Consider the following 21,856-nt stretch of genomic DNA (forward strand, 5'->3'; position numbering starts at 1 on the left):
GTACGTAAAGGTATCTTTGGGTATATGTCTGCAGTGATGATAAGCTGGCTGGAACCTCGGTGTGGGAATATATTCCTTAAATGGTTAAACACAGAAAAGCCAACATAGCGCGATCTGTTTAAAAACTGTATTCAAGTGGTTAAAAATATAACATTACACTCACATGATGTATGCTATTTAAAAGCATTTAGATACGCAATGCATCTCGCCTCCGGTATCTTGGTGCAGTTTTTCCTTCCCTCTTCTCGGCGTGCGTCTCACTCCTGCGTTCCGGCAGGGCGGATGTGACGTCAGTGAGACTTCGGGAGTTCCGGTTTGGAGGGCTGGCTGTGAATCACCTTCACTCTACGCGTTTCTTCCCTTAGGATTTCTTCAGGAGTGTTGGTGATGATTTACTGCGACGCCAAGTTCTAAGTTCTAAATAAATTGTAGTTTATATATTTTTCTGTTTTGGACTCCATATATGTTGTAATATGGAGATAACATCAATGTATATGTAATCTTGAAATATGTTGTAACAATATATACACATTTATTCATAACAATTTGCATAACATCTAAATCAAGTACTAATTAGAATGTCTGATACTTGAAACTTTTAATAGCACAGCTTGCACTTTAGCCAGAAATAAAGGAATATCCCTTTAAGACACTAATTAAGTGTTGATCCTATCAGTACACATGTTAGGGTATATAATCTAGCCATAGTATCATCACCAACACTCCTGAAGAAATCCTAAGGGAAGAAACGCGTAGAGTGAAGGTGATTCACAGCCAGCCCTCCAAACCGGAACTCCCGAAGTCTCACTGACGTCACATCCGCCCTGCCGGAACGCAGGAGTGAGACGCACGCCGAGAAGAGGGAAGGAAAAACTGCACCAAGATACCGGAGGCGAGATGCATTGCGTATCTAAATGCTTTTAAATAGCATACATCATGTGAGTGTAATGTTATATTTTTAACCACTTGAATACAGTTTTTAAACAGATCGCGCTATGTTGGCTTTTCTGTGTTTAACCATTTAAGGAATATATTCCCACACCGAGGTTCCAGCCAGCTTATCATCACTGCAGACATATACCCAAAGATACCTTTACGTACACAGTATCATCCTCACACTTGTGAGTATAAATAACAGCACTTAAAGAAGAATACGTATTTATTTGTCACAATACTGCACCATCAGTTTTATTTTTTATATCTCCACATGTTTGCGCTTCCCTTTGATCACCACGTCGCCATATTCACCTGGGATTGAGAGAGCAGTCCTGCACTGGGTCACAGCAGCATTCAAGGATTTGTTTGTATCACTTATATTTATTCAATTTATGGTTTATATGTTAATATTGGATTAACACGTGTTTAAAGCTTATAATAGAGCGCCACTTTTGATATATCACGTTTTGCACTCTAATTATAGCACCTTTAGGTGCAGGGGTGTAAAAGGAAAAGGGGACCCTGCATCAAGATGTATTTGCACCCTGATACAGAGGTAGAAGTTTCCTTAGCATTAGAGTGTACTATGGTGTTTCTTGTACTTCTCGCTGATTTCTGAAACCAGAGTTCAATGCAACCTCAGACCTGGCAGGTTTAACGGACACAAAAAAAAGAAGAAAGAAACATTGTCCAGAAGCACAAACATGGATACGCCCCGCCATTATAACACTATCCACTGCAACTCTTCCTAGAAGCACCCCCCGAATCATGGAACAATACTAAATTCTTCAATGTCTTCATAGATTGACACTGATATGCAGAATAATATAACTATCAGGCGCTACATGGGGTGTGCATTTAACTTGCAAAGCTGTCATTTGCTGTATGTTACATTGCCCCCCCCCCCACTCCCCCAAAGAGGGCAAGATCACTCTAGTATTCAAACAAGAGATTGCTGTAATACTTTGTGCAATCTCAACTAGAAGAAAGTATGTGTCATAATATCGCTATGTAATGTGCATGCATTTGCTGTCAAAGCTCAGCTTTATGGCGGGCTGTTTTGTTTTTATGTTGGGTTTGTACACTCCATTGTATGTCTTTGTTTATATAGCGCCATTAGTGTACATAGCGCGTCACAGCAGTAATACACGTGACAATCATGTAAATAACAAATAATACAAATAACACATCATGGGAATAAGTGCTTCAGACATAAAAGTAACATTTCGGAAGAGGAGTCCCTGCTCCGAAGAGCTTACAATCTAAATTGTACTCCAGATCACAGGAAATCATCAATACGCATCATGATAAAGGTAAAAGCACTCGAAAGCCATATTTGTGTTCTTTCTGCTGCGGTTCTCTCCTCTGCAGTATACAATCATTTGTTTTCCTGTATGTTTTTATTTTAAAAAAAATAGTAAGATTGCACATTTGAGCTCCGAAAGCGACCCTGATTTGCAATGCCTTGCCCATCCCCACACCATTTAACCCTTCCTTTGAAGCTCAGTCCTGATTTGAATCCCATTACAGGTTGGGACCCTTACTGGCTTCCAATAAGCTTCCATGTACAAGGTCTGCTCAGCACGTACACCGTGCCTAACTCGAGAGAAAGCAGAATGACCATTGAAAGAAAGGGTTGGCAGAAGAGAGTCAAGGAAGGAAAGGCAATGGGTGGTTTGTTGCATGTAGTCTGTTTGAATGTGACAAGAGGTACTGTGATCTTGCAGCTGCCTTTGGATGAGAAGGAGGAGGGAGGCAGGAGAAGGCTGGTCAAACAAGGGAAGCAGGCGGGATCTTGTCAAGAGAGAATGTGATATGAATGTTGGAGAGCAGAATGTAAGTATTAGGCTAGAAGCATCAGGCAGGGGTAGAGCCTGTGTAGAGTTCCAAGTCACGTTCAGATACAGAAAGGACCCCCTCCCCTCCCCCCCTGCTCTTCCATCTCCTTTTCATCCATCACACAGGTGCATTTTAACTAAGCAGTAACAAAGGGCAGGATAGCAACATGACTTGTGTGTGATAGATAGAGAGAGAGAGTTAAGAGAGAGAAATCAGCACCGGGAGAAAGAAGTGACTTACAGGAATACAGTTCACATTGGTGAGAGGGATGTCCAAGGAATAAGAGGCACCAGTAAAATAATTAGCTTAAGGGGGGAATAAACACATATGGATTATGGATATGAGCAGTGCGGATGCAGCTAACAACAAATTGCTGAGCTTCACTCAACGGTAAAATGCACATTTTTATTATTTTCTTGGAGGCTATGTGAACACAATACAACAGCAGAAGAGAATGGGGAAACTGTAGTATAATGTGTTAAGATTTGGGGTTACGATGTTAGATTTGTCTGGAAATGTTACAATTGATCATGCTTTTTATTTACAATTATTTTAGCCGGAATGGTATCATTATGGGTGGGGAAAAAAACATTTCATGACATTCTACCTGGTTTGTTTTTCTGTGTGTGGGTCTGGGGGTATTTTCCTATGAATAATGTTGTTTAAAATAGTATATAGTGATATAAACCTGAAAATAAGTCATTTATTCTTGTTTGTAATAAAAATGACGGAATAGTATTGGAGAATTCCGCTGTGTGTGTTGTGCAGGTACGCTACCTGTATGACCAAAAGATGCACACGCATCATATGTTTTGCCAAACTACAGGGTTATTGTCGTGGTTTTTTATGCTTTAACAAAACAGTTTCACAATGTTCTCGATTTCATTAATTGTAAGTGCTCACCCATTCATCTATTCTGTTATTTAAACGGAATGTTGTGTTGATTGGAGGCATTAAGCTTGTATTAGATGTGAAAAACCTCATGTTCACTAGATGTTACTCTGCCTCTCTATTGTCGAAAGATACATTATCTAACAGGCAGCACAGGTAGTAATATACAGTAGTTATCAAAAATGTTTAGTTGTATATTGACGATTGTACAGTATACACACACACACACACACACACACACACACACACACACACACACACACACACACACACACACACACACACACACACACACACACTATTTGGCAAAGGAGTGGCTTATCTACTTGCAGGTTAAATTAGGACATTTTTTGTATCCCTGTAACATCTGGGTTGTCAGACGTGGTTTACGTTTCCGCATATTTCTTTATCTATTGCTTAGAAATGGACAGATGTGAGGACGGATCCATGACTTCAATCCTTTAACACGCTGCATGCACGGTATCAGGATGTCACTTTTCTAACTGACGGGCAGTTCTAATTATAACGCCCCCAAAATATGTCCAAGCACCGAAATAAAACCATCCTGAGCAGAGACTCCCAGTGTGCATTATCCGTCCTGCAGAGGCAGCAAGAATATAGTAGACACGGGGCACTATATATATATTAAAAAATAGCTTAGTGCCATCCAATCAGTATAACATACCATTAAAGTAACAGAATATGAGAATTGCTGAACACTTACAATGAATGAAATCATTCAAAAGTACAGATTTATAAAACTATAAATCAGTGTGATGGCAGCAGGGCAACGGCACCAGTTATATTCAATATTTATTCCAGCGCCTTTTAAGTTGATCTAGTGGTTTCGACATTTTTGTCCACAAAAACGTGCTAAACCGTTGTCTTTACTGTACATTACCTCCACTTACTTCCAGCACGAGGGCTGCTTTCTGCTTTTATTCTCTACCGTCCGTTTTCGCGGGTGTTGATTGTCCGGCTATGGTTTTATTACATGTTTATTTTTGTAATATTCTACAGCGAGGGTGCTCAACTCCAGTCCTCAAGACCCACCCCCCCCCCCCCCCCCCCCCACAGGTCAGATTTTAAGGATATCCCAGCTTCAGCACAGGTGGCTCAATCAGTGGCTCAGTGGGATATCCTGAAAACCTGGCCTGCTGTGGGGTCTCGAGGACTGGAGTTGAGCACCCCAAGTAATGTCCAAAATCACAGTTCAGCTTTATAATCATTGGGTTATATTTAAGATGAGACGTGTGTCTCTGTATTATGGATTTTCGTTTGTTGCTTGGTTGGCCAGGAACAATCTAATTTGTTTCTGCGGTGCGGGGCATGGCCTAGGGATGACATTAGGTTAATATGACTTGAATGGCGTATGAAGGGATTTAATTGAAGATGACCGCATCATTTTACGGCCAGCATAAGGTTGGAGTTACATACTGAAACATTGAAACCACATTTTATTCCCAGCAGGCATCACTCTCCATGACCTTTCTAACTATGTAGCATTAACATATTTGCCACGAGAGGATGCCTCAATGTCTTGCTGCCTCCACCCTGAGCAGTGGTTCACCAAGATGGGAAGCTTGACAGTTTTTGGCATATCCCATGTATATTCAGTTCATGTTTTTTAACAACTCTCTGTGAGTAGGTTTAACGGCTCTACACTTCTTTAACCCAGGCTGTGCTGAAAAGCTGAGTAATACAGCAGCCATAAGCTTAAAGGGGTCCATGTCAAAATGGACAAGAAGCAAAAGCTGACAGTGCTTATTTGCATGCCATTACCCAGAATCCCTCGCTATAGTAGAAGCACTGTATGATAAAAGATAATGCGGAAAGGCAGATTTGTGCACCTATCTGAGACGTGCGAATGTGCCCACACGTGGTATTTTTATTTGCTGTACACTGTATGGTGGAGGGTTTTTGCCACTTTCTTTACTCGCCATAATTTATTTTGCATCTACTGGAATCAGAAGTGATGGATTATGCCCATAACTCTTCATATCGGATGGCCACCACAGATGCATATCGGGCAAACAAATCTAATGCGAGTCACAGCTGAGACCCCTCTCTACTCCAACGGGTCTCAGGAGCCCAAGTTAATAGTTAAACATGTCATATGTAAAAAGGAACAAGTAGCCTGCTGTGAGGATTCGGGGATTGCGTCCCTTGCGGCGCGGTTCCTCCTCTTTACATAAAAGTACTGCAGCGGCTGCTGCCTCCGATCTGCCCCCCGCTGGTGCGCGCACCCCCGCTCTGTTTACAGAGCGCGTGCGCACCCGCTCCTCTTCTACCAGGTCACAGACCTTAGCTCCGCCCCCTCAGTCACACCGCACCTCCGCTACACGCGGCGAACCCCAGCTGCGAGTCAAGATTGCTGTGAGCCCTTGTCTCCTGCAGCTTATCCTTTGCATCTGCAGAGGCTCCGCCTCCACTCCGCCCCCTCTCCTACTGGTTCCTGTCTCCTATAAGAAGCTTCCTCTTCCTGTCATACCTTGCTGAACATAACCTTGTTTAGCCTTTGCCTGTGCCTGTCTTGTCCAGCCCAGTCTTGTCTTGTTCTCTGCAGTTAACCTCTCATGTACCGACCTGGCTTTGCATTTGGATTCTCTCTGGCTCTTGACCCCTGGCTTACGGATAACGACGACGAATACCTCTCCAACCCCAGACCACAGGCTTACGGACTCCAACTACGTATACCTCTCCAACCCACGGACCCCGGCAAGTATTGGATTAACCCTTTCTACATACCCAGACCCAGCAACGCTACAAAACACCTTCTGGGCTCGCCCCCGCTACTGTGGGTGTGTGGCACAGTCCTTCCCACCTCAGTGCCGGGGTCAGGTCTTGTTTGTGGGCTCGCGCAAGCGTTACACCTGCACATTTCTATACACAAGAAGCCACTTTAAGAATCACAATACAACATAAAAGCAGCCTGAAGCCCCTCTGCGACGGGTCACCTGACGGGTCTGCAGCACAGACTTTCAGAAATGTGGTGGTGAGCTTACACGCCGTCCTTAGAAAGCAGCTCATGTCCGGCTTTTGTGAATGCACTAGCTTGGTGGTAATGAAATCACTATAAACTGTGAGCTTTAAAGCTGCAGTTCAGTCAATATCCTGCATGTGTGTTTTTTTTAATAAATCAGTTCTGTAGTGAGAAAAAATACTTTTAGCATTTTCTGTTTTTAAAAAAACAACTTTGAAAGACCAATTTTCTTGTATTCTATTTTAACAGCCATTTGCTAAGGCACTGCCCCTTCATGTCCTGTCACAAGCCCTGGCACACCCCTTTGTCAGCCCTGCCCTCCCTCTAGCACATGTCAGTGCAGGAGTGCTCATGAATATTCATGAGCTTCCACTGACTGACTGAAGCAGAATATAAACAGATCCCTTCACTAATTATGTCACCAAATTTCGCCGATCAATACATGGAGAACGAATTGACCTGCAGCTATACAGTTCTTTGGGTAATTAGAGATTGCACACATGAAACTATTGAAGTAAAAAAATAAATAAAAATAAAAAAATAAAAAAAGACTTAACTGCAGCTTTAAAAGATAATCTTTCCTAGGAGCTGGATTAGAGGTGTGAAATTGTCTTGTGCTGTTCACAAAATGGACTAGTTAGGTATTTTCTAGGCTATATGGAACTGATATGTTAGCGAAATAACAAGCCCACCTTTGAGAATCGCAGAATGCAGCAAAAAAAAAACAAATGAAGTAGCATACTGTACCTGCTTCCAAAGATAGTTGCAAAGAGTGCATGGTCCATTTCATCTTGAAACAGTCCAATCTTTTGACTTGTTGCTTGTTATATTATATGGCCTTAAATCAGGTTAAGGCACAGCCCAATTTATTCATTATTATTTTTAGACATTGGATTGTTGCCAGATAAAACCTCAGAAGAGGTTGTTGACCTGTAGGCAAGGAATGCATATGTCAAAATGCAACTCCTGATCTGCAGTGTCTTACAGACATTGCAGCTAAATTCATCATCTCTAAAGCTTGGGTCAGTAGTGTATACAACGTGACACCATGTGCCCTTGTGGCAAATAAGTTGCTCTCAGGGGTGAAGGCATTAAATTGATTGACCTTTGGTGGCAAAAGTATTTTGAGTGCTATTCCTGTCTGCCAATTAAGGCCTTGGCCAGGGTTCCTGCTGGCTTGCGGAGGCGCGCTGAGGATCAGGGAAAGCGTGTGCTTTCCCTGGCCTTAGACAGCGGGCCGTCCGGGGGCGTGTCGGCGGGCGAGCCAGTGATGTCACGGAGCTGGTTTGCCCTCATTGGGCGAACCGCTCACGTGACCGGCCCTGCGCGCTGGCAAGCGCTGAAATGTAAAATTTACCTAAGACCTACGCTTCCGCGCGCTTGCGGAAGCGTAGGCGAGCCCCTACTAGAGCCGCTCTCATTGCGGCTGTAGGGGCTCACTGGTAAGTACCAGTGCGCCTCACCACGGCGCGCTGCCCATGCCCGAGGCCTTACTTGTACATATGTTCAGATCATCAGTTGGTGTTGGTGCAAGATGTACAATCGGAAAAAAATGTGTGGTGCTCTCAAGACAATCCGTAGTGAGGAAAATTATGTAGATATATATGGAAGACAACCCTCTATTGCTGATATACTAAAATGTCCCAAAGGATGCAGCCCGGTTGAAATTGATCCCACAAGACAAGGCAGTAAAGATAAAGTCAATGACACCTGCCGGTGACCGGTAGATGAAACATCCTATTTACCAGCCCCAAATCATGGAGACATTTATCAATACACATAGATACTAGTCTTATACGAAAAGTCTTATCTGTTAGCTGGGCTGCTGTAGGGGAAGCTTCTCTGCTCTCTTGGAACCGCACCCTTGTGTGCACAGGCAATCTCAGGCACCAAGTTTAGAATCTTGTCCCCTTTGTCTTGTGGTCAGCTTGTCGCTCAAGACATCTGTCCTTCCTTGGTTCAGCCCAGTTGTGGACTAAGGAATCGCTGCTCTGTCTCCTAGTTCAGCTCAGGTGTGAGCTAAGGAGTCTCACTTCCTGGATCAAAGGCAGGCTTTTTCTACCACCTGTAATCAGCCAGGTGGTGTTAGTTAATTGACTACCAGCAGTTAACTTCCACACTGCTGGATTAGAGGCACATTTGTGAACAGGGATAAGTCCCCTGTTACAACCATATCCTAACTAACAAGAAACACATGATTTGAAGACCACACAGTCCTTAACTGTTTTAAATCCTCTGAAAATAGAGTAGCTAAGCTCTGGAGAAACCACCGGTTCCAGTCCTGTGAAAAAACAACATATGGGGCATTGCTGCTCTAAAGAAAATTAGTACTTATTACTGTAATGTAAAAGGTACCCTTCAGGTGGTCTCTGAAGCTGAACCGCATTCATTTCAGCTTCATGGACCCCCCTGGTTACCAAAATACCTCAGAAGATACCCCAGGTAACATCCCTTGCTGGGGAAACAAAATGGAGATTTAAATATCTTGCGGAACGCGGGCCAATAAGCTGACGCGGGAGATTTCAGAACCAGGAAGTAACCAACAGCAACTACAGAGGTAAGTGTCTCGGAAAAGGGAGGGTCCCCACCGGCGTTGATGTTAATGTGGTTCAGCTCCGGAAACCCAGTACTTCATAACCATTACAAACAAATGCAAAAAATAGATTTGTTCTCATGTTGCTCTTAAAAGCTATTAGGCGGGTGCAGTTAATAGGGAGCAGCAGTCAAACCAGTTCATATGGTGCTTTAATCTGCACTGTAGCATTACATTTAAAACACTATATAAATCAAATGACTTAATGTACCTGGTGCTGTAAAGATGCCTTGAACGGCCCTTTAACACTGGATTCACACATCGGCAATTACTTGCACATGCTTTTTATGTATTTTGTCTGCCATTGATTCTTCTTGGCCGCGAATACTTAAAAAATACATAAGGATCAGCCCTTTAAACCCATTGTGTTAGATATCGACCGCGCCACATTACTGCGGCTTATTTGAAGCTACAGGCTTTGCACATTGTATGTCACTCAGAAGTATATTCTAAACTTCGAATTAACATATATATTAGATTCACACAAAAATATGGGGGGGGGGGGGGTGCAAGCCGTTTGAAGCCACGGCGATTGTTTCATTTTGCTAATAAATAAATAATAAAGATCAATGGTGGATAATGCTTTTGATTGCTGCATTACCATTAGGGTTCCTGCGCAACGAGCAAAAGCAATAAAGAGCGGGCGCCGATGGCATACCGTGGAAGGCCCAGTTTTCTAATGAGGGTTGCTTCAGCATTTGACAAGACTAATCAGCCTAATATGGTTGAGCGTGATTGATGTTGGAATTTCCCAGACACGCATGCATTACAATTCCGTGTTCCAAGTGCATAATGTATATAGGGGCATACAGATACCCACAATGGACTTTTATATTGGATGCCTTTGAAGTTACCAAACTAGAATAGTTTTATAGTGGAATAGTTAGAATGTTTATTTATTTCTAACGCGCTACTCACCAATAAACTCCGTGCAAGAGCACGTGTAGGAACTTAGGGAGGATGTCCATCTCAAACCTACAACTGAGACCTACCGGGAAATAAACAAATAGGGGAATGACGAGGAAGACCGACAAAGGGCGGGCAACACGAATGGGAGCAGGAGAGCTGGCTGCCAAGGTAGGATCTGTTTGCCATGGTTTGTTTAAAAAGGAAGGTTTTTTTATTCCTTTCTTACGTGGGCAAAGGTGCTTTAAACCATTTAGTAGGTAAAATCTTCTACATGCTGTTATTAGTGTAACCCCTCCTCCCTTCGGCCAATGGAAGAGGACCACACCAAAGTGATCCAATGTTTATTTAGGTGTTTATACGCAGGTGATGCTCGGCGTCTCTTGTTTACCTTGTTTCTCAGGGTGCAGGCATTCGTGCAGGGCTGGTATGGGAAGTAATAAGAGAAAAGGACACCAGGAAAAAAAAATTCTTTTAGCTTTATTTACAGGAACACACATAAACGTATTCTTTAAGAGTGCTCAGGTAGCATCGCCCAAAGAGGCACAACTCTTGCACTTGGTACTGTAGTACTGTAAAGTTACACTCCATTGCTTGAATGAGGTCTGTTCACACCTCCACTGGAATCCCAAGGCAGGGTGCCTTCTCGCTTCACCTCTGACAGAACCAAGGAGATTCTTACCTCCTAGTAATTCTAAGGTGGTTCTCCAAAGCCCTTACTTAAGGAACCTCCTCTGCAGTACCTGTCCATTCTCTCTTGTGGGTGGAACACGCTCAGAGCCATATAGTGAGGCCCAATCTTTAGGAGTGACATTTCCATAGCTGGAAAATAGCAAAGTGACCCTAATACTAAAACATATAGTTACAGACTAACAGGACTTACATTATGTACACCGAGATCCCCCATCAACCCAGAATGTTTCATCCCCACTATATATAACTAGCAGCGACATCACTAGTCACTATGATGACTAGGGGAGGGCTATGATATTCTACTTTGTAACATTACTTAATGACATCACTGGGCACCTTCTAGAAGGTGGGTGTGGCTAGGTTCTGCCTAGTCATCCTACCCCATGTGATGGATTGAGGCGATACACTGTAGCTACTGTATACCTTCAGTTAACCCTTTAGGGCCCTTAAGTAAGTAGGATTCCCACAGGGGTGCTACATTAGTAACCTGCTGTTGTAAAATGTCTAATTATTCCTCCGACTGGGGGGGGGGGGTCGCCCATAGGCTTCTCTGCTACTCTCTCCTGCAGTCAGGGGGGAGCTAAAGATCCAGGCGGTTGGCCTTTTTGGGCTTTATCTCTCTAACCAGGGGTCCCAGGTGTTCCAAAACTGAGGCATCTTCTTTTGGAGCATAGCCGTCAGCTTCTCCATGGTCATGACCTAATTTATTCTTCTAACTACTGTAGTTCTTGAGGGAGTCTTAATCTGCTTCCAGGCGGCCGCTATAGAGCATCTGGCCGCTGTCAGCATGGCCGTGATCAGCCTAGACATTGGCGGAGGAAGGTCCTCAATGGGTTTGTTCAGCACCAGGGTCAGAGGATCCAGGGGGAGGGGAAGCCCCGTGACCTCGTAGATAAGCATCTGGATCATGGTCCAGTACCTCTGAATCTCCAGACATGACCACCAAATATGGGCCATGTCCCCCTTTTGACCACATCCCCGCCAGCACAGATCCAGTGTGCCGGGGTAGACCTGGCTCAGCCTAGCTGGGGTCAGGTACCACTGAAATATAATTTTATAGATATTTTCTTTTATTGTTGTGCAAATTGATGTTTTAGCGGCTTGCTCGCAAATCTCCTCCCAGTCTTCCAGATCTATTAGGAAGCCCAATTCCTCCGACCATTTTTGCATGTAACGGTGATTCGGTGGGCTAGATGTCGGCTCCATTCCCTTATATATCTCGGAAATCAGACCTCTTTGGTAGGTGTTTTTAATGCATAAGGATTCAAATCTGGTTAGCGGGGGGAACTTGGAGGTTGGGGATAATGATAATAGGAAGTGACGAACTTGTAAATACTTGAACAGGTGGAGACCCTGGATCGAGAATTTATCCTTTAGCGCCTGGTAAGTTAAGATCTCCTCCTTCTGCAGCAGATCGGCAACCATCCTAATATTGTGACTCTGGAATTGGTCAAATTGTCTTTGGGAACACCGTGGTGGGAAATTGGAGTTCCCAAAGATTGGAGTGAGCTGGGAAGGGGAAGCTAACAGACCATACTTCCCTTTGCTTTTAAGCCATACGTCCCACGTGCATCTTATTGCTCCTAGGTCGAACCTCTGTGGCCCAGCCCTGCTACCGGCTGTGGTCCATAATGCCACTTGGAGGGAGTGGGGGCGCGTGTAATGTGACTCTATTTCGAGCCAACAGGCTGAGGCCGGGTCGCAATTCCAAACTACAGCCTGCTTCAGTTGTACGGCGAGATAGTACCTGACTATGTCGGGGACCCCCACACCTCCTCTTGCTCTTGAAGAGAGCATCACTGATCTTGGGACCCTTGGCCTTTTATCGTTCCAAATGAATTGGAGCAGTAGTGATTGAATGTTCTTTAGCATCGCTTGTGGCACCGCAATTGGGAGGGTTTGGAAGTTATACAGTAACCTTGGAAGAACATTCATTTTTACGGAAACCATTCTCCCGAACCATGAAATTTGGTGTTTTTTCCACGCTTCCAGGTCTTTTTTAATCTGATCGAATAGGGGGGGGGGGGGGTAGTTATATTGGAAGAGGGTATTATAGGAGTTGGAGATTTTAACCCCAAGATATTTAATGTAGGTGGAGCTCCACTTGTATTTATAGTTAGCTTGAATGAGTTTCCACGTCTGGGCTGGGAGGGATATAGTTAAGGCTTCTGACTTGTCCATATTCACTTTATAATCAGAGACTGACCCAAATTGGGTCAGTAGCCTTTGAAGGTTGGGGAGGGAGGTGTGGGGGTCAGTGAGGGACAGAATTACATCATCAGCGAATAGAGAGATTTTGTATTCTCTTTCCGCAATTTGGATCCCCTTAATACTTTTTTCTTCTCTGATTTTGGCTGCTAGGGGCTCAATAGTTAGGGAGAATAGGAGGGGGGATAGCGGGCAACCTTGTCTGGCCCGTTCCTAATTTTTATTGGGTCTGAGAAGCCGCCTGATAATTTAACATACGCTGTTGGGTTTTGGTAGAGGGCTCTCAGACCCTCCAGGAAAGGGCCACAGAAGCCAAACCTCAGCATAGTTTGGTCTAGGAAGGACCACTTGATTCTGTCAAATGCCTTTTCAGCGTCAAGGCTCAGAATCATTGCTTTGGAACCGGTGAGATGCACGTGGTCAATTATATCCACAATTTTGCGGGTATTGTCGGAGGCCTGTCTTCCAGACACAAAGCCTACTTGATCTACATGTATGAGTCTAGGGAGAATTGCGTTTAGCCTGTTTGCCAGGATCTTACTGTAGATTTTGAGATCGGTATTTAACAGGGAGATGGGCCTGTAGTTTCCGCAAAGGAGCGGGTCCCTACCCTCCTTATGAATTATAGCTAGATTTGCTGCTGTGATTGTGGCGGGAATCCGCTCCCCTTGAAGGAAGGAATTGTACATATCTAGCAGGTAGGGGGAGAGGGTCGGCATGAGCATCTTGTAGTAAGAGTTCAAAAAGCAGTCCGGGCCCGGAGATTTGGCTAACTTGAGTGAGCTAATTGCTTGAGATAGTTCCTCTTGGGATATGTTTTTGTTCAGACTCTCTACCTCCTCGGGGGATAGGGATGGGAGGTTACATTGCTCTAGATATTGTGTGATTGTATTGAGGCTGACCGGGTCTTGGTCTGGGGGGTGGAGGTTGTATAAGTCCGAGTAAAAATCCGCGAATTCCTGCGCTATCTCTTTTTCTATGTATGAGACCTGCCCTTTTCTTGTCTGAATACTGGCTATCTGGGATTTAACTCTGGCGCCCCTGAGCTTTGAGGCCAAGAGCCTATCTGCTTTATTGCCTTGATCAAAGTATTTTTGTTTTGACCACCTGAGTGCTTTCTCTACGTCCTCAAGTTGGGTCTGTTTGAGGGCAGATCTAGCTAGATTTAGTTGTTTTAGTGTTTTTTTAGATGTCGTGGCTTTATGTTGCTGTTCCAGTTGGGTGATTTTGTCTGAGAGGTCTTTTTGGAGCTTATGTTTCATTTTTTTTTTATAAGAGGCGATTGAGCTCAGGTCTCCTCTGATAGAGGCTTTATGAGCCTCCCAGAGCATAGCTGGGGCTGAGACGGAGCCTGCATTAATTTGAAAAAACATTGATAGTTTTTGGCGTATGGTTATCTCCGTGTCAGGACAGTTCAGCATAGAATCGTTTAACTTCCATTTGTACTGGGTGTTTTTCACAAAGGGTAGGGATAGGGTGAGGTCGATCGGTGCGTGGTCGGACCAGGTGATTGAACCTATGTTTGACTGGGAGGATGCCTGAAGACATTACTCGTACTCAGAAAATAATCGATCCTCGAGTAGGACTGATGAGGGGTGGAGAAAAAGGTATAATCCTTTTGACCCTGGTGCTGAGCCCTCCAAATCTCCACTAATGAATATTCCTCAATGATGTCTCTAAGTTTCTTGGCTTTCTTTTGGGACTGGGTGGCGTATGGAGAGGGAGTGGATGGTAGGAGGGTGGGGGTGGGGTTTGATTTATCTTGTGTGGGGGATGCCACCATATTAAAGTCTCCGCCTATGATCAGGGAAGAGAGGGATTGCTGCTCCAATGACTCGAGGAGATTTCTTAGAAAGGGGAGTTGGTTATCATTGGGGGCGTAAATATTGACAAGTGTAATTGGCGCACCTGCTAGGGTGCCCTGGATTACCAGAAATCGTCCGTCTGGGTCTGGGAGTGACTTGACCAGAACAAATGGGACCCCGGTTCTAATGAGGATGGCTACTCCTCTTTTTTTGCTTGGTGAGGATGCGAAATATGCCTGAGGGAATACGCTTTTGAATGTATTGGGGAGCTTTGGGGAGTTAAAGTGGGTCTCCTGGATGAGAATAATGTCACCCTTGGATTTTTTTAGGTCCATGAGGACTAGCTTCCTCTTTTTTACTGAATTGAGGCCTTTGACATTAATCGAGATTAGTTTGATGGAAGACATTATGTTACGAAAAAGGTTCTCAGAGCTCCTGGCTCTGATGCTCTTATGTTTCCCATGTCAAGAGCTCCGTTTTGGGGTATAGGACATGGATCCAGAGACAGTTTGGAGGAGAGTAGGGTGGATGCCTCAGGGCAGGGGGAAGGAGGGAGGGGTGGGGTGGACACAGTAGGGAAAGAGAAAACAGGCGGACCTTTGCGGGGCCCAAGAAAAATAACATTAGTCACGAGCGTGAGCAAGGTAGCGGGGTCAAACACCCCTGGAGAAACTTCCAGGACAGAAAGCCTGGCGTGGGGCAGGGTACAGGGCCCGAGACCCTCCCTGCAGTAGAACTTAAACCACTTGTAACAGCTTGGAGAACACTCCCTGATCTTACCTAAGTTGTGGAACTTGCCCTTGCTTTGTTCGAGTACTTTGAAGGTGGGGGGAGATTCACACCTCTGTGCTCTTAGCCTTCTAACACTTTTTGGACATAATCAGATTTGGCATATGCGTATTAACATCTGTATGACATTTTCACATTGGGAGGGGGGGGTAGGTGGGGGAGGGGGGGTGGGAGGGGATGGCGGGGGAGGGAGAGGGACGGCAGGGGCAGGGGGCCTGCTTTCATGCAGGTGGGCAGTACCAGTGAGAGGGTGGGGGGAGATTCATACCTTTCTGACATTTTCCTTTTAACACTTTTTGAGCATGCTCAGTTTTGGGATATGCATATTGACATTTTTTCAACATTATACCATTGGACTATGTGCACCTTATCGCGGGTTCCCGCTTTAACAGTATTTCGTCGGAAGAGGGATGGGGGGAGAGGGGTGGGGGGAGAAGGGGGGAGGGGGAGGGAAGGGGTGGGGAGGGGGTAGAGGGGTGGGGGGAGAGGGGTGGGGGGAGAAGGGTGGGGGGGAGAAGAGTGGGGGGGAGGAGGGAGGGGGAAGAGTGGTGGGGATAGGGGTGGGGGGGGAGAGGTGGGGGGGAGGTAAGGAAAGGGGGGAGAGGGGGGAGGGGGGGAAAAGGAGGGAGGGGGGAGGATGAGGGGAGGGTTTACATCCATGTTGAATTTTCATAATTACATTCATATAACATATTCACCATTGATGTTTGCATAGTAACAACTTTATATCATATTCACATTGGACTTTGTGCTTGAAGACTCCCAGTCTCTATAGTGGTTTACCGGGACCAGGGTGGAGGAGGGGGGAGGGAGAAAGAGGAGAGGGAGACAGGGGGGAGGGAGAAAGGGGGAGGGGGGAGAGAGAAAGGGGGAGGGGGGGAGGGGAGGGGGAAAGGGGAAGGGGAGGAGGGGGAACGGGAAGGGGAGGGGGGGAAGAGGAGGGGGGGAAGAGGAGGGGAGGGGGGGAAGAGGAGGGGAGGGGTGGAAGGGGAGGGGTGGAAGGGGAGGGGGGGAGAGGGCAAAAGGGGAGGGGGGAGAGGGCAAAAGGGGGAGGGGGGGCGCGTAAGGGGGGGGGGCGCGTAAGGGGGAGGGGAGGGCCGCGGGAGGGGGGAGGGCGAAGGGGGGAGGGGGGGGAGAAAGAAGGGGGGGCACTGATTATGAAAAACATCCAAGGACTGGGTCTCTGGGGGCGCGGTCCATCTCCAGGTCTCTGGCTCAAGGTCTGGGATCAAAGAGGAGAACAAGTCTTTCAGGTAGGCTTTTAGATTTTCAATCTTTATTTCTTCAGGGATGTTGCGGATCCGGATATTTTGGCGGCGATCTCTATTTTCTTGATCCTCGATAGCATCCTTCAGTGAGTTGACTTCATATCGCAGGCGGCATATCTCTTCTTCAGCGGCTGTTTGAGAGAGGGACACCTCCTCCAGCTTTGTTTCCACTTTGTCTGTGCATCCTGCTAGGTCTTTTATTTCCTTTTTGACCCCTGTGATAGCTGTTTGCAGGTCTTCTTGGAAATTGTGCCTCATCTTTGTTGAGAACTGGTCAAATAAGTTCTCAAGATATGTTTTTGTAACTTCCACCGAGTCTCCCTTATCCCACAGTCCCTCCTCAGCTCCACGTGTGCTTGCCTCGGTCCCCTGAGAGCTCTCTTCGGCGCCATCTTGAGGAGTCAGGGTTTCAGCTCCTGTGCTTGCCGGTTTTTGAATTGACTCACAAAACTTAGCAATGTCCTGGTTCCCTGCTTTTTTTTGTTTGTTTGCCATCCTGAGGCTGTTACCTAGTCGGGTCCCCGAGCAGGTGTTTGTTTTGGTGGTTTTTATTGCTGATTTGAGATGCTTTTAGGCAGGGTGTCTCGGGAGCTCTTCCCTCAAGCTACCATGCCGGCTTACGTCACCAGAAATCTCCAAGAAAACATGTTTTAAAGATGGATTTGAATAATGTGGTTAGGTTTAACTTTGCACACAGCGCGTGAAGGTATATTGATGATATAAAAAGCCATAAGTTGATCACTAGACCATTGATGGTTTTGATAAACACTACAAAAAAATTAAAATACAAAAATGTGTAACACTTAGCAAATATGTTACTTGTAGATTTCAGTAAAAGAAATACTGCAACCATGAAGACATTAACCCCTATACAGCCAGACGGGACTGCAGCATATTGTGGAGCAAATGTTTACAGACTTCTCTGGTTGCAAAAGGGTTAACAGAAAAAAAATTGGTTAGTTCATAAACCTTGAATTATTGATCAGCCTGTTTTGTTACATTTAACAGTAAAATGTATTTACATTATACAGCAAGATAGGAATAAAATTCCAGCATTAAAATCATGAAAATGTGCATTTTTATACATCTATGTAAATCAAAATAAGTATAGAAATATACTTTTTCACATACTGTAAGAAAAGCGTAATAAAGGAAAAGAAAATCTGCCTAAACCCCATCTTAACAAGATCTGGCACAATGAAATCCATTATTTCTAATAGAAGTTAAGAATGTTAGAGAGAGCTATCTCTTGCTGAACAATAGAGAGTTCCCAATTATTAGATTTCCTAGAATGAATGCCTGGAAACAAAACGGAGCGACTGTAGCCTCCATGCAAGGTCCTTCCAGGAAGCTCATTAGCGGTAGGTCAGTCTGACCACGTCATCTCACTACCAATCAGTGTATTCGTTTGTTAACCCTTTCACTGCACAATGTGTGGCAAGCCCCACTGGATCGCCCAGAAATATACTATGTAAATATCATATGTCAGTGTCAACTTGACCAGGAAATTGAACTCCCTTGGGCTGCATCCATAGTAGAACGCGCCAACTTCCGCGCTCCTTGGCTCTCCTGCAGCAGGGGATATTTCCTGTCCTGCAGGCAGAGGCGGCAGGGAGGCGTATCGGAGGGGCACGGCCATGATGTCATAGAGCTGGTTCGTCCTCATTAGACGAACCGCTCACATGACACAGTGGTTGCGCGGGAAATACAAACTGGTTTGTAGCGCAAAGCGCCAGTCTCCCCGTAGCACATGTGCACTATGCCCTAATGCATTGTCGTCCTAGTTTTTGTTTCGGCGCGAGCTACGTAGCTCGAGCCGTATCCTGCACTATGGACATTGCCTTATGAATTGGAAGAACAATTTTATTCTACAGCTGTTGCTAATCTAATGGCTGAACTAATCCAACAACTAGCTGATCTCATTATAGAGTTCCCTGCTTGAGAGTCAGTAATGATGTAACAGTTGCGAAATGCGTAGTGAAAAATATAGTAGGTATTACCCCCTTGAAAAGATTTGGTAGAGAGCTCTACTCGCAAATCATTCAGCATACAGTTTATTAGTGAAACAGCAGAGTACCACGTTTCTTGTACATCAAGACCTTTTATCAGACCTTGAGTTTATTTAGGTCCTTGGCTATAGGACTTTCCATGGTACTAATTTAAGAATGAGCAGATTTTCTGCCCTCCACACTACAAAATGCAACTTTCAGCCTTCCTTCCAATAGTCTCCAAAGCAATGGTTGAGGTGTCATCGGCAGCCTCAGGCGGTTTCAATAGCCCCACGCATTTCAAGGAGATCAAAATGGCGAGTAGCTTTACCAGCCGCGTCTGTTTCTGGAAATAATAATTGGTTCTTAAAAATAAAAAATATTTTTTTTTTTTTAAAAACCACAACATTTTTGTTGAAGATTACCAACCCATGACCCAGGAGGGTCCCGCTCATCCAAATATGTCACGTAAATAAATGAAAATCTACTATATCTACAATCGGAATATCAGATGAGCGTTTAATGTTGGAGCTGTAAAGTTCATACCCAACTGGTCGTACCTCCATGCAGTCGTATTAATATGCGATCACTACAAGCCATTGAATAATGTTGCAATTGCAGACTGTATTCGGAACATGCCCACGGAAGTCATCTGTGGAAACAGGATGGGGGAAATTTTTCCTGTTTAGTGAGATCTTGTGTGGTCCAGTGGCAAGGGCAACTCTGCGGTTAACACTGAATGAATGATCGCATGCCGTTGGTTAGCAGACGGGACTCACTGATAGCAGATCCAATAAGGCCATTTACATAGAGCAGTTCCTATTCCATTACACAGGAAAAGAAGAAGCAAGCATAGCCTTCTTGGTTGTAAGAAAGGCAATTATATTCCTGTAAGCATTGCATTGTTAGTCCACGTACACAGCTAGAGATTTGCATTTGTCTTACTTGCTGATTAAACAGTTGATCCACACACTTCATAGACGCACGTGATGTAGGGAATTAATATATACAGAGCAAAGTGTAAAGTTTGGAAGTGTAAGGAATTTTACCACAGGTCAGAAGGTTAAAAAACATTGATACTGTGTCTGATTTCAGGAGAACTAAACCGGTTCTATAAGGGAACAAAACGCTTTAATGCTTTAACCGTTCTGTAAGTACAAAAAAAAACTAAATACACTTCATAATGTAAACCACATTATTTTTGGTCTTTAAAAAGGGGGTCCTTTTGTTTGGTTACTATCAATCAGTGTTTAATCATACGTATACTGAATGTGAGCTTTCTACAGGAGTCCTACTGGAGTCTCTTCTACAAATGGAAAAAACCCAATAACGGGTTAAGGATTGGTTGTTGCCATTCAATTCACATGGGAACTGTAATAAAGACTCCACTAAAAGATTGTGAAAGATAATACAATCTATTGTCATGTCATGTGTGTACATACAGTAGGTAATGAACTGTTAAAACAACTACAATGAATTCGTAACCATTTATCAAGTTGAGAACTTTGACTTTAATACCCGAACGTAGAAGGTGAAAGGTGTGCCATTCCAAGGAGATGGTGGTGGGTGGTGGGTGATGGTGTTGGTGGGGGTGGATGGGGATAATGATGATGATGGTGGTGGTGGTGGATGGTGGATTCTGATTTTACAGCTAGCAAAGGAGCCTGGGAAATGTCTGATAGTTAAAGGCAGAGCTCAGCTGAGATTAGTTGTTCAGCCTGCTGCAGTGAAACAGACTGAAAGCCAGAACCGGATTTGCCACACAACAATCACAAGCATAGCCTTCCAACCATGCCCATTTGTGAGTCTTTCACTGTGTAACATTTCTATCATCGGTTACTGCTGAGAAGTCTGTGTGACATGTGTAGAACTGGAGGGAATAATATGGTATTATATTTTGCCTTGAGCACTCGAAAGGCAGTGATTATACATGGAAAGTTCAATGTCCCTTTCAAGACTTGCAGTTGGGCTTGGAATCCACTTGTATTTAATTAAGACAGCATTACCTTCAAAATCCTATATATTTTTTAAAAAATAAATCAGTTTAGTATAAATAATACTTAATTCATTCCCGCCCCATTGCCTCTCTCCCCCTCCACCCCCACCCCACCACACACACTGTTTTATGTTATTTTTAATGTATTAAAATTACTTGGGTTATTATCACAACAATGGAAGCAATACCTCTTTTAAAATAGGCAGCCATATTGGGTGCCCCCAAGAATCAGGATCTTCGCCGGTTGATCACGAGAGAACGAATCGATCGGCAGCTTAGATAATTGCATTGCCGTAAATGTAAGGAACCGGTGCATTTATTGAAACAAAACGCAACAACAAAAACGGCCCCTTTAAGGCTCGTAAACAATGTGTTAACCTTATCAACCCCAGCACATTGGGAATTTCCCTGTTAGTTTGTACCCTAAATAACAGCCAAAATCCTTGGCCGATTTTGGTTCAGTTGCCATAATATCACTGTTGTAATAATGCACCCCCCTCTGAGTACTATACAGGAGAGGGGGTTAGTATGGAGGGATGAAGATACTATATACCTATCAGAGACAAGGGCACGTGAAAATCCACCTCTTCTGCAAAGGGACATGCTGCACCGCGTAATGGGGTTTCTAGGATTGGTTTCTTCCAGTGCTAATTGTTGTTGTAAGTAAGTCACCCACCACACTGACCTTACCAGGTCCGTCATGTTGTGCTATGTTTAGTGTATTAAAGAGATATTGAGACCAAAAGGAATACATGGGTTCAGATACTGTAATTATTCCAGTGATTCCTTGACAAGTATACACAATACAATAGTAGTTCAGATTACCTTGTTACCAGACAGACTAATTTAAAGGTGCAAAAAAACCAACACAACACAACAATATATTCACACAAACCACTTATTTGACTGTTTTGTTATCTTTGGAAATGTAAGTAGAATTGTTTTCTTTGGGGGAGTGTTT

At 44.4% G+C, this 21,856-nt stretch overlaps 1 protein-coding gene across 4 annotated transcripts in view; it reads left to right on the plus strand.

Annotated features, from left to right (window-relative positions):
- Window positions 1–21,856, plus strand: part of GARNL3 (GTPase activating Rap/RanGAP domain like 3) — a 252,359-nt gene that overhangs the window by 75,830 nt on the left and 154,673 nt on the right. The window contains exon 1 of one of the 4 annotated variants that reach the window (XM_075578988.1): window positions 2,775–3,165. The exons of the other annotated variants lie outside the window; for them this stretch is intronic. Within the exon in view, the coding sequence (XP_075435103.1) occupies window positions 3,110–3,165 (56 nt within the window). The 5' untranslated portion in view covers window positions 2,775–3,109. Of the gene's footprint in view, window positions 1–2,774; window positions 3,166–21,856 lie in introns of those variants that run through there. 4 annotated transcript variants of the gene reach the window in all.

This window comes from Ascaphus truei, chromosome 21 (assembly GCF_040206685.1).
Source record: "Ascaphus truei isolate aAscTru1 chromosome 21, aAscTru1.hap1, whole genome shotgun sequence".
NCBI lineage: Eukaryota > Metazoa > Chordata > Amphibia > Anura > Ascaphidae > Ascaphus > Ascaphus truei.